This window comes from Chiloscyllium punctatum, chromosome 16, assembly GCF_047496795.1.
Source record: "Chiloscyllium punctatum isolate Juve2018m chromosome 16, sChiPun1.3, whole genome shotgun sequence".
Lineage (NCBI taxonomy): Eukaryota > Metazoa > Chordata > Chondrichthyes > Orectolobiformes > Hemiscylliidae > Chiloscyllium > Chiloscyllium punctatum.
In genome coordinates, this window is record NC_092754.1 from 26,536,981 (window position 1) to 26,550,966 (window position 13,986).

A 13,986-nucleotide genomic window follows, 5' to 3' on the forward strand; every position below is an offset into this window, starting at 1 on the left:
TGCGTGCGCGCCGCCGCGGCGCTGTCGCTCCTGGCGGAAGATGGCGGATCGGAGCGGCTGAGAGCGGGAGGTGGTCAGAGCCACGGGCTTCGCTCAAGACAAGCGGCGGCGTTGAGTGCACAGCGAGCCGGCACGAGGCTGGGCGAGGGGGAAGCGGGGGGGCCCGTCCGGTGAGTGTCTGAGGGGGTCCGCGGCGTGGCACGGCACAGCTGGCGGAGGGCGGGGGGTGGGGGGAGAGCTGGGCCCCGGCAGTGGGCTGCCAGCACCCTCCTGTACAACCCCCTCCCCGCCAGGGGCTGTGGGCCAGGGTGGTGCCCGACCTCAGGCTCAGCCCCATTCCTGAGGCAGGAATGGCGGAGCGCAGGCACACGGTGGGGGCTCCGCAGGTTGCTCACCATGAGCCCCTGGCGCTTTGGGGCCAGCATCCGGCCCTTTGTATCGGGAAACCTTCCTGGAGTCCAGCTGAATGGGAACTGGCCACACGCCAGTGGCAGCCTTGGAAGACCTGGGTGCAGGGTCAGGTGTAAAGTCGGAATACACCTTCTATTAAGAGCCCCCCCTGCTCCCAATAGCTGTGAGGTGGAGCTGGATGGTGAATTAAAGAGGGGAGTGTTATCCCAGCCTGTGTTACGGTTAAAGAGAGGTGGCAAAGTCCTTTGAACCCCATAATTTGGGTGTAGTAACTGTGTGGCCTTTATATCCTATCAAATGCAAGAGCACCAGTATGATCCTTGCATGGCATACTTTCAGTAAGGAAGAGGAACAATATTGTACCTCAGTGCTCTGCTATGAATAAAGAATGCTAACATGAGTTAAATGTGATGATGTTTATAATAAGAGTAAGGACGACAAATTTAAACCATTGTCCCCATACCTGCAATTTTGTTAAAGAAGGATGGAAAGATCCCTGAGCTCATCGGGTTTGTATGCAAAGCTGTTAATGGGGGATCTTGACTGTAATTTGGTTCTTTTTAGTCTTTAATTTGTTGAAGGAATGGGAGGAGTGATCCTTTCTGTTTCATCATAATTTGACTGCTTCGGATGAGTGATCAGATTTTGCAAGATTTAACAATGAAACTGAATCTGTACTGTTCAACAGAAGCTTATTTTTATCTAGGAAAGGGATTTTTCAAATAAATGAGGACTGGAACTTTGTAAAAACTGCAGTTTGAAACACTTCAATTTACCTTGAGAACATATTTCAAAATATTGTTTCAACTAAAAAAGAGAACATGGTTGCCTGGTTGACTGGAATTGGCGATCAAGGAGCTGGTTTTCAATTAGCCTGCTCAGCGTCTGTGCAGTGTATCTTTGGAACATATAGTTATGATCACTGTTCATGTGTGGTTCTTGGAGCCAGGTCTTTACAGTAAGGTTACATCTTGAACTGTGTAATTGTTGTTGACAGTACAAGGGCTTCAGTAATCCTTGGTAGTGGGCATGTGAAATTTTCATTATGCCCATTTGAACTATAAAAAAATGCCCAACCCCACAATTCTAGTTTAAGACTTTCCAATTGTGGATTGAGTTTGTAATGTGCTTTTCAAGCTGTCTGACACTAGGCCGATATTCTAGTTGTTAAAGGTCTCCCCCTGGTGCTGGAAATAGTTTAATGTGATGAATTGAGCATTGAACAAGAAGCAATATGCGCTGTCCAATATAGATCTTGTCTCTTGCCTTTTTGTTGTATACCATGTCAACTATTTGACAACCTCCATTACTAAAAGGTACATAGACAAAATAATCAAAAAGGCTAATGGAAAATTGGCTTTTATTTCAAGGAAATTAGATTTTGGGAAATGAGTAAGTGATGCTTTTGTTACACAGTTTTAACCAGATTCTGTCTACATTGCTGCATTCAATATTAAATGGGAACCTTCAGGAAATGACCATTAATCTGTAATATACATTAGAAAGAACAAAGTGCAAATTCACCAGAATTACACTCTACCTCAAATTTAGAAGACACATTGCATGTAAACACAGCTCCTTTTTTTTAAATTTTAGAGGATGATTATTTTGGAGTAGTATATTTCTGTTCCTGTGTTCCAAATGCAGTTTGCTATTTTTTTTTCAGGCACATCAGTCTCCAAACACAAGCAGAATGAAGTTGTTGAAAAATTAGAATACTATGAAAATTTCATTAAATAATGCTTTTTAAACTGTTGCTCATTTGAAGGAAAAAGGGCCTTAGACCAAAGAACCTCAAGAAATATTTTCCATATGGGAGAGACCAGAACTAGAGGGCACAGTTTAAAAATTACAAGTCTACACTTTAGGGAGGAGACGAGAAGAGTGTTTTCTCCAAGGATTGATGGTCTCTGGAATTGTTCCCCTTTATTTGAGGGCTGAGGTTGATAGTCTTGATTGACATGGGAGTCATAGGGTGTAGGGGTTAGATAGGAAAGTGAAATTTAGGCTACAAACAGATAAATTGTCATATCAAATGACAACACACATAAGGGGCCATAAGGCCAACTCCTCGCAATTTATATGTTCGTATGTGATAAAACAAGGGAGGAACGTTTAATTTTTATCAATAAAACTTATAATAAAATTTATAGCTAGTTGACATTGCATAAGTTAGAACTCTTGCCACAAGGTATTTGGGTCTCTCAGAGAGATGTGGAAAGTATAATCTAATAATAGTCGAAGTAATGGTTCCTTTGTTTTCTAGAAGGGAGAATGTCATCTGTGGAGCCGGCTTGGCCAGAACAGTGGGGATATTAAATGCTAACTCTAGAGTTTGATTTGATAATATATCCTGAGTAAAGGGTTTTACTTGCAGAAATAAAGAAAACTAAGTGCAGATTTTTGTTTTTAAACATGATTCTTTTCAAAATTCAAAACTGTTAACTGCGAAATGCAGAACAAAATGTGTTTCTTTCCTATGTTCCTAGGAGAACTGTTTTGCTGAGACTGGGCAAATAATTCAGTTCTTAAAAACAATATATGAACTCACATAGATTAGAAGCAGAAGCAGGACATTTGGACCTTCAAGCATGCCCTATCACTCATTAACGTCATGGCCGAACCTGTTTGCATTCTGAATTCCATATTTCCATCTGCTTCTGATAACCTTTGATTCCATTGTCTAACAAGAATCTATCTACCTTTGCCTCAAAAATATTCAGTGATTCCACCTCCTCCACCACCTTCTGAGGCAAAGGGTTCCAAAGTTTTACAACCACCTGTCAGAACAGCAGAAATACCAATTCTGCCGCAGGGATTAGAATGGTTCAGTTCTTTTAAAGATGTTTAGGAATTCAACTAGTTTTTATGCAGTTTCCTATTGACACCATTTCATTCTTAAAGCAGATTACAAATATGCTTTTATGTAGGAATAGAGAAATTTCACACACAACCTCTTGACCTTGCTAAATTTGTGGCAGTATTGACTAAGCGTGGGAAGTGTTGCTGTTGCTTGTATGTAAATCTTCTAATGCAGCACTTGTTATGAAAACAGACACCAAGCATTCTGTGTTGAACAATATTGAAATGTGAAAAGCATCCAGAGTGTATTGTAGATCTTGTCCTTCTAAACCAGAGCTGCATGGTAACAGCATTTTGAGCTGAATGACACACAGAAATGTTATGATTCCAGCTGATGTTATTACTGGACAAGTCACATCCCAGACTGGCTTGATAAATCATATTTTGTTTTTAGAGTCATAGAGTTGTGCAGCATGGAGACAAACCCTTCGGTCCAGCCCGTCCATGTTTGAATTTATCAAAGTTCTCTTTCACTGAAACACAAACACAACATTATAGATTAGATTTTAACTGAAAGATAAACACATAGTATTATTTATTTGATTTTAACAGATCAAACTTATTATGCAAAGGAAATGAAGAAAAATATTGAATAAACCAAAATACTGACATATAAGACAAGCTTAAAGATTTTGACAGTAAAATACAATCCCATTAATCCCAGCAACACTTCTTTACAGTATTTGCACCTGAGAGAATTCCCATTTCCATCACAGCATTAAGTAAGGTTGCTGTAGTGCCAGAGGAATATAGGACTGCTCTCATGACAGAAATTGGAGCAGGCCTTATACACACAATGGTAAGGTGCTGGGAAATGTTGCTGAACAAAGAGATCTTGTCGTTATGTTCATGGTTGCTTGAAAGTAGAATCACAGGTAGGTGGTTTAGTGAAGGTGATGTATGGAATGCTTGCCTTTATTGGTCAGAGCATTGAATATAGGAGTTGTGAGGTCATGTTGCGGCTGTACAGGGCATTGGTTAGGTCACTTTTGGAATATTGTGTGCAATTCTGGTCTCTTTCCTATCGGAAGGATGTTGTGAAACTTGAAAGTGTTCAGAAAAGATTTACAAGGATATTGCTAGGTTTGGAGGATTTGAGCTAAAGGCAGAGACTGAATAGGTTAGGGCTGTTTTCCCTGGTGTGTCGGAGGTTGAGGGGTGACCTTAAAGAGGATTATAAAATCATGAAGGTCATGGATAGGATAAGCAGACAAAGTCTTTTCCCTTGGGTGGGGACGTTGAGAACGAGAGGGCATAGGTTTAGGATGAGAGGGGAAAGATATAAAAAAGACCTAAGGGGCAACCTTTTACACAGAGGGTGATATGTGTATGGAATGTGCTGCCAGAGGAAGTGGTGGAGGCTGGTACAATTACAGCAATGAAAAGACGGTATATGAATAGGAAGGGTTTGGAGGGATATGGGCCAAGTGCTGGCATATGGGACTAGATTAAGTTAGGATATCTGGTCAGCATGGACAAGTTGGACTGAAGGGCCTGTTTCCGTGCTGTACATCTCTATGACTCTGACTGATGGTGAATTAAACTGACAGTCATCACATCTCTGGCAAATAGAGAAATTGAAAACGTAGAGCCATCATGGTAGCCTCAGTGAGTCCAAGAATTGAACCTGCACTGTTGGCATCACTCTGCATTGCAAATCAGTCATCCATCCTACTGGGCAAACCAACCCCATCATATTTGTAGGGCTAAATTGATGTTTTAATTCTCAGTCTTGAGAATTTGATAACCTCTTCCTTGAGTCTTCATACAACTGAGCTTAGACATTCTCAGCTTCAAAAATCCCTTCAGGATTTTAATCAAACATTACTGGTCTGGAACTTTCTTGTAATTCCTTGCCCTGAGGTAACCTATTTATTAGCAGTTCTAAATGATTTTCTTTTGAAGGAGAAACTGTTTTACACATCCATGCTTCCTGCACACTGAAACCAAAAGGCTTTTTTAAGTTATGGGTGTTTCCACAATCTCCAGAAAAGTTCTGGATCCTTCTAACTGAAGTCTATTAGATTACACTTTATTTTATTTTCTTGTGAAAACAATTCTTCCATTGTAAGCAGATTCCCTTTAGCCTCCAAGAAGCCTGTTAACTTTTTTTTAACTTGATCTATGGCTTCAGAAAACTTTACAGGTTAATCTTCAGACCCCTTCATAGACGCAGACCAAAAACCACATGATAGTAGTTCAAAACGCCAACTCTAAAATAAATTATGTTAAAATATTTATAAGTTACATACCTTAGATCAGGTGTAAAACTGGTGAGTTTAGTAATCGATATTAAGGATGGAAGCAATTTGACTTAAGAACCTTGAGAGAAGCTTTTTGTAAATTTGCTATGTGATTTTAAGTGTAGATTTTATTCTACCTACATTGTTGTCGGTACTTAAAATGTCTCATGACGTCATGAGTGAGATCTGTTTCTTACTGAATTGATTGAACTAATTAAGTTCTGGAATCTAAGAGAGTCCAAATCTAAATGCAGGACCATTTTCAAAGCTTTTGTAATGGGTCAAGAGTTTGCAGTTCAGAACAGATAACCTTATGATGCTTTATTTGATTGAAAATCTGGATGAGTATGATTTGTAAACATTGACTTTTTGCTTTGTTTATCGGAAAGATATTGTGAAACTTGAAAGGGTTCAGAAAAGATTTACAAGGATGTTGCCAGGGTTGGAGGATTTGAGCTATAGGGATAGGCTGAACAGGCTGGGGCTGTTTTCCCTGGAGCGTCAAAGGCTGAGGAGTGACCTTATAGAGGTTTATAATATTATGAGGGGCACGGATAGGATAGGTAAAGTGTTTTCCCTGGGGTGGGGGAGTCCAAAACTAGAGGGCATGGGTTTAGGGTGAGAGGGGAATGTTATGTGAGACCTAAGGGTCAGTTTTTTCACGCAGAGGGTGGTACATGTATGGAATATGAGATGCCAGAGGGAGTGGTGGAGGCTGATACAATTGCAACATTTAAAAGGCATTTGGATGGATATATGAATAAGAACTTTTTGGAGGGATATAGGCCGGGTGCTTGCGGGTGGGACTAGATTGGGTTTGGCTTATCTGGTTGGCATGGATGGGTTGGACCGAAGGGTCTGTTTCCATGCTGTACATCTCTATGACTCTATATGCTGTTTTTTCAAAATAATATTTCCCTGCGTAGCTGTGATTGCTATTATACCTGATTTCAATCATAGGAAAAACATGGATACTTCAAGTATCTGTGGTACATTAGAGATGCTCCTAAATCATGGGGTGCTGTTAATAAACCCACAAAGTCCCATCAGATTTCTAAGGGATGTGTTTTTGTAATAAAACCAAGAATATCAGATCGAGAACCTTGTCAAGGTGTCTTCTGCATTTGTGCAATTATTGATCTCTGTGCAAGGGATAGATGATGTTTTTATTCTCTCGTATGCATGTGCAGTGAAATCCACAGCTGTATGAAGGAGGAAAAGAAAACAAGGCAACTGTCCCCCAGCATTCTAGTGTTTGCCAACATCTGATTCATGGTATTTTTATGAACATTGAGTTAATTTTTAATTTTTAAAATCTTTTGTTTCACACCTAATACAGCTGAGAATTGACATAGTTTCAACACAACTTTGAACAATTCTTTCTTATTTTTGATATATAGAGTGGCATGCAATGGCCAGCTCGTCAGACAGCGAGGATGACAGTTTCATTGCCATGGACACAGAGGAAGTGTTGGATGGGACCATGGAACAAGATGAAGAGCCTCATGTTGAATTGGAAGTTGAAGAAATGAGACATAACCGCTCAATGTTAGAGTTGCCTGAGGAAGTGCTGGAATACATCTTGTCTTTCTTGTCTCCATATCAAGAACACAAAACAGCTGCTCTTGTTTGTAAACAATGGTATCGACTCATTAAAGGTATGAATTGTGGTTCAAGGTAAAGTGTTTGGAGTTGAATAGAGGTCTGGAGCTATGAACAAAATTTTAATATTAATCATAGATTGATCACAGCACAGAAGGAGTTGAGATGTCCTTTATGTCTGCGCTGGATCTTTACAAGAACAACCCAGCTGATCCCACTCTCCTGCACTTTCCCTGTTACCCTACAGTTTTCTTCTCTTCAGTGCTCATTATTTGTTTTAAAAGGCACAACTGAATGTATCTGTCAAAACCTCAAGTAGTGCATTTGTGATCCTAATCAGTTACTTGGGAAAAATAATTTTTCTTCTGTCGCTGTTGGTTCTTCTGCTGCCATTCAACTTAAATCAGTGTTCTTCCATTCTTGACCATTCTGCCAATGAGAACTGTTTGTTTCCTATGTCCGAAGCCCTCATGATGCGGAACACTTCAACCAAATTTCCTCTTAACTTTCTCTTCCCTCATGAAAGAACCTAGGATTTCTCAATCTCAATCTCATTATGAAATTGAAGTCCTCCATCCTTCAGCCATTCTCATAAATCTTTTCCGTATCCTCTCCAAACCTTTCAGGTCCTTCCTAAAGCTGTTTGCCCAAAATTGAATGCTGTACTTTATTTGAATTGATGTAGTGTAAAGGTTCATCACAACGTCTTTCTCTGCCTCTATTTGTGAAGCCCAAGATCTCATTTGCCTTTTAATTGCTTTCTCAATCTGTCCTACCACCATCAATAATTTGAACGCACATATAGAGTCATAGAGATGTACAGCACGGAAACTGACCCTTCGGTCCAACTCGTCCATGCCGACCAGATTCCCAATCCAATCAAGTCCCACCTGTCAACACCCAGCCCATATCCCTCCTATCCAGATGCCTTTTAACTGTTGCATTTGTACTAGCCTCCACCACTTGCTGTGGCAACTCATTTCATACACGTATTACCCTCTGCGTGAAAACATTGCCCTTTAGGTCTCTTTTATATCTTTCCCCTCTCACCCAAAACCTCTGCTCTCTAGTTCTGAACCCCTCCACACCAGGGAAGAGACTTTGTCTATTTATCCTATCCATGTCTCCCATGATTTTTAAGGTCATCCCTCAGCCTCCAATGTTCCAGGGAAAACACCCCCAGCATATTCAACCTCTCCCAATAGCTCAAATCCTCCAACCCTGGCAACATCCTTGTAAATCTTTTATCTGCAGGTCTTTCTGTTCATGCACCCCCTTTAACACTAACCTCTTGTATTGCTCTTCCTACCAAAATGTCTCATTCCACACTTTTGTGTGTTAATTGTTCTGTCATGTGATAGAAGTGGGAGCGATACTCTTGAAGAAAGCTAGCATGGCAATAACATGCTGTAGGACATTCTGTGCTGTAGCTATTCTGTACCCTCTTGAAGTCTATCTCTATACTTCTCTCAGTTCACAATACTTTCAATTTTTGTGGTATTTCCAAATCTTGAAATTGTATTTTGTACATCCAGAGTCTATGACATTAACATTTGCAGTGAAAAGCAACTATCCAAGTACTGACCCCTGGGGAACTCCATTGTATATCATGCTCATCCTCACTATTACTGTTTCCTGTCTCACTTCCGAATTTGTAACCATGCTAAACCTTTTATTGCACAGACCTCTGCTTGGCCGATAAGCCTATTAGGTGACACTTAGCAAATACCTTTTTGAAGTCCTTATCACCAATGTCAACTGCATTACTGTCATCTACCTTCAACATAAGAACTAGGCCCCTCGACCCTGTACCAACATTTAATACGATAATGACTGATTCGTCTAAGCATCAACTGCATTTTTCTCCCTATTCCCCATAATCCTTTAACTAATTAAAAATCTGTCTATCTGGTCGAAATTATTCAGTGTCTTGGCGTCCACCTCACTCTGAATTGTGAATTCCACTGATTCATTGAATTGAATTGAATTTATTGCCATGTGAACAGAGACACAGTGAAAAGCGTTGTCTTCCGAGCAATACAGGCAGATCACAGTTAAGTAGCATAGATAGTAAATAATAGGTGAACAGCGGTAAAAACAAAAACACAGCTACAGGCGAATGTTAAGAGTTTATGAAGCCATTTAGTATTTTAACAACAGTAGGGTAGAAACTGTTTCGCAACCAGCTGGTGTGTGTGTTCAGGCTTCTGTACCTTCTTCCCGATGGTGGAGATTGTAGAAAAGCATTGCCAGGGTGGGATGGATCTTTGAGAATGCTGGCAGCCTTTCCCTGACAGCGGGCCTGGGAGATGGATTCTATAGATGGGAGATTGGCCTTTGAGATTGTCCAGCCGAGTTGACCACTCTCTGTAACTCTCTCCGATCCTGAATGGTACAGTTGCTATACCAGGTAGTGATACATCCAGAATGCTCTCGATGGTGCACCTATAAAAGTTGGCAAGGGTATTCACTGTCATACCAAAATTCCTCAGCTGCCTGAGGAAGAAGAGACTTTGTTGGGCCTTTGTAACCAGTGCATCCACGTGAAGAAAGCTTATTATTGATGATGACTCCCAGGAGCTTAACACCCTCCACTTGTTCCACCTCTGTGCTGTTAATGTGTAGGGGTGCATGGGTAACATCCCTTCGAAAAGTCAATAATGAGTTCCTTGGTTTTGCCGGCATTGAGAGCTAGGTTGTTCTCAGTGCACCATTTTTCAGGAATTCCACCTCCCGTCTCTAGTCTGTTTCATCACCATCTGAGATTCGACCGACTATAGTGATGTCATCAGCGAACTTGTAAATGGCATTAGTCTGGTATTTGGCGATGCAGTCATTAGTATACAGTGAGTACAGTAGGGTGCTGAGTACAAGATGTTCTAGGGAGTAATGAAGGGCTAGTGATATGGCACCTGACATGGATCTTTTGGTCCAAAAGGAAAATTGGAGTGGGTCAAGAGTAGTGGGGAGGCTGGAGTTGATTAATGCCATGACCAGCCTTTCAAAGCACTTGATGACCACCGAAGTTAGGGCCACTGGGCGGTAGTCATTGCGACATGCTGCATGAGCCGCCTTAGACACAGGGATGATGTTGGCCCTCTTGAAACAGGCAGGGACAGTGGCCTGCTGCAGGGAGAGGTTGAAGATGTTCGAGAAGACCTCTGCCAGTTGATCTGCGCATGCTCTGAGTGCATGGCCTGATACTGCGTCTGGTTCCATTGCTTTCCTTGGATTCACACGAAGGAAACCTGATCTGACCTCTGATGCAGTGACTGTTAGGATAGGTTTGTCAGAACTTGTCAGAATAGGTGTTACCTCTCCGCCGAAATTCTGCTCAAAGCGAGCATAGAAAGCGTTGAGACGATCTGGGAGGGGTATGCCATCTTGTGCTGTCTCTTTTTAGAACCTGCGATGTCATTCAGTCCTTGCCACAGTTACAGAGTGTCTGTCTGGGTCTCTAGTTTGGATCGGTGTTGGTCCTTGGCTGTCTTCATGGCTCTGCGAAGGTCAGGCTTGGCTTCCTTATATTTGAGTGGGTATCCTGATCTGAAGGCCTCACGTCTGGTTTTTTAGCAGGTTCTGTATGTCCTGATTCATCCAGGGTTTCCTGTTGGGGAACATCCGAATTGACTTCCTCGGTGTGCAGTCCTCCATACACTTGCTGATGAAGTCTGTGATGGTGGTGACGTACTCATCCACGGTACCTGCAGACTGTTTGAACATGGCCCAATCAGCCGATTCCAGACAGCACCAGGTTGATCCTCTGCCTCCTCCGACCAGCACTGGACCTGTATCTGCGAGGGGCTCTTCTGCTTGAGCTATTGCCTGTCAGCTGGGAGAAGAAGCACAGCATTACAGCATTGTGGTCGGAGTTCCTGAAATGAGGGTGGGGGGTGGAGCGGTAGGCATCTTTCACAGTGGTGTAGCAGTGGTCTAAAATGTCTGAGCCCCTGGTGGGGCAGGTAATGTTCTGGTGGTACTTTGGCAATACCTTCCTGAGATTGGCTTGATTGAAGTCACCAGTTACAATAAACAGGGCTTTGGGCTGTTCCGTCTCCAAGGGTGTTAGTGGTGGAGTACAGCACATCCAGAGCTTCCGCAACCTTTGCTTGTGGTGGTATGTACACAGCAGTTAGTACAGCAGCGGTAAATTCCCATGGTAGACTCTTTGAGAGCAGTCATTCCTTTTCAACTCTGTTTTAAATGTGCCAGCCCTTAGCCTAAAACTGACTACTTGTTCTAGATTGCCCCTCAAAAGGAAAAGTCAGTTTAGTATTTACTTTGTCAATCTCCTTTAGCATCTTCTCTGTTAAAAAGTTAAAATAAATTTATTAAACATAATTTTCCTTCTACAAATCTCTGCTGGTTTACCATAATTATTTTGCATCTGTCCATATGACTGTTAATTATTATAATTTCTAAAATAATTAAACTGACTGTTCTATAGTTGCTTGTTGTACACTTGCTGCCATTTTTGTAGTAAGGATATAACATTTACAATTCTTCAGTTCTCTGGCATCACCTGCATACCCAAGGAAAGTTGAAAGATTATGACCATAACCTTAATAATATCCTCCCTTACGTCCTTCAGCATTATTGGATGCATTTCATCTGGATCTGCTGAATTATCAACTGTAAATTCAATGGCTTTCCCAGCGTGTTCTTTTGATAAGTTTTAGCTCATTCATAATTTCAACGAACTCCTCTTTCGCTGTGACTTTGGCAGCCTCAGCTTCTCTAGTAAAGACAGCGACAAAGCACTCATTTCAAACTTCAGCTGTAACCTCTGCTTCTACATGCTCCTTTTTGGTTCAGTTTGGAATTATGTCTCCTCTTCATATCCTTTTGCTACTTATATGCCTGTAGAAGACTCTTGGATTGTTTAAGGTAGCCAAATTCTTCTGAGATGCTGTCCTTCCCCTTCTCATTTTCTTTTTCAGTCTCTGCTGTACTTTCAAATCTCACCTAGTTTTCATTTGTATTATCACCCCTCATAGACACACTTGTTCTGCTTCAAATTACTTTCTTTCCTCATCCAGGCAGCTTTGGCTTTCATTTCCCTATCTTTGCTCCTTGCAGAAATTACTTCAACTGTACTTGAATCAGCTTATCCTCAAAGGCAGCCCATTGTCTGTTTCTGTGTTTTTTCTGGCAGTGTTTGATTTCAATACACCTGGGACCAGATCTGTTCTCACCACAGTGAAATTCGTCCTCCTCTACTTCGGCATTGCTATTCAAGATTACCCTTTTCATTACCACCCTAAACTTTTTGATACTATCAGCCATAATCTAATTGAATGGTGAAGCATGCTTTATAGGCTGATCAGCATTCTCCTACTTGGTGAGTTTTGAGAAGATTTGTAGTTTAGGTTGAGGTTCTGGATTTAGGTTTGCTCGCTGAGCTGGAAGGTTCGTTTTCAGACATTTTGTCACCATACTATGTAACATCATCAGCCCACTCAAGTTTCCACCCAAGGAAACCTACACCTACAAATGGAAAGCAGGCCAAGACACCAGTGCTTCACTGATGATGTTACCTAGTATGGTGATGAAACATCTGAAAATGAACCTTCCAGCTCAGCGAGCAAACTTATATCCATTCTCCTGTTTATTTGTTCACTGTAACCTACGTGTTTCTCTATTGACACTTAATCCACCTAACCTCCCAGAAGCAGGTTCAGCGATAGAATTGTAGAATCTCTACAGTTTGGAAACAGGCCATTTCGCCCATTGAGTCCACACTGACTCTCCAAAAACATTCCACCCACACCTGTAATATAACTAGCAATGCACGGTCGTTCTATTGTTTCTTAATTATAACCAAATAGATTCTGTTGTTGACACCTTTAAGGTGCAGTTTCCCTTGAGCACTATAATATGCTCCTTAATCAATACTGTCACCTCACCACTTTTCTTCAGCCACCCTGATGAAGAGTCATCCAGACTCAAAACTTAGCTAGCTCTCTCTCTCCACAGATGTTGCTTGACCTGCTGTGATTTCCAGCATTTTTTGTTTTCTCCACTTTTCTTCCATGAACATTTTATATCCAGGAATATTTGGCATTAAGATCTACATTTTTTGATCCAGGTCTCATTATATGATATATTATTCCCTATATGTGCTTGCAGCTCACCAGCCTTATTTACCACATGTGGTGCATTTATATATGTACATTGTATCCTGACTTGGTCTGGCTCCCCTTAGTATTTTGTTATTTCTTGCATTAGTGCCCTCTGTCTCTCCCGATTCTTTTATGCATCTTGTTTTTCTTTTCCTTTCCTATCCTGTTGTTAACTTTGATGCACATTATAATGTGAGTCACACAGCAAGGAAATTCTGATCATCGTAAGTTGACTATAAGAAATAGAACATTTATGTGAATAGGAAAAAGCCTAGTACCACTCAATAGTTTTGAATAAAAACTTTTATCCATCCTTCCGTCCTATTCATAACTTACCTTTAACTTATGTCCTGGTGTTTGAACCATTCGGCGTACGGAATAGTGTACCCAAATCTGCTGTGTATCAAGTTGCTTCACTAGCTTGAAAACTTTAATGAAGTGAAGATCAAAAGGCCATAGGTGATTTTATATCATCTTAGCTGGCACGCATATTTGCCTTCAGTGAGGCAAGGTTCATGATATCCTCTAGTGTCACCACTGCATTTAACCACTAATGCTAACTTGCTGCAGAGTGACTGTGTCATCCTCATCCTAAAGAAGCACTCGTAATTGATTCTTGATTTTGTAAAATTTTGTTGAACTCTTGGACAAAAGGTGTATGATGGCTCAGTTTCCTGGAATAGTAGTGATGGAAGGACCCCTCTTGAACTCATTTATGCTGACGTGTTCATAGTTTTTGCTGTAAT

The 13,986-nt window shown here is 41.2% G+C and overlaps 1 protein-coding gene across 2 annotated transcripts in view; it reads left to right on the top strand.

The window, feature by feature from the left end:
• The window catches only part of fbxo42 (F-box protein 42), a 47,894-nt gene continuing 33,908 nt past the window's right edge, over nt 1-13,986 (top strand). For both annotated transcript variants that reach the window (XM_072586545.1, XM_072586544.1), the window contains exons 1-2: nt 1-170; nt 6,917-7,174. In XM_072586545.1, the coding sequence (XP_072442646.1) occupies nt 6,928-7,174 (247 nt within the window). In that variant the 5' untranslated portion in view covers nt 1-170; nt 6,917-6,927. The remainder of the gene's footprint in view (nt 171-6,916; nt 7,175-13,986) is intronic.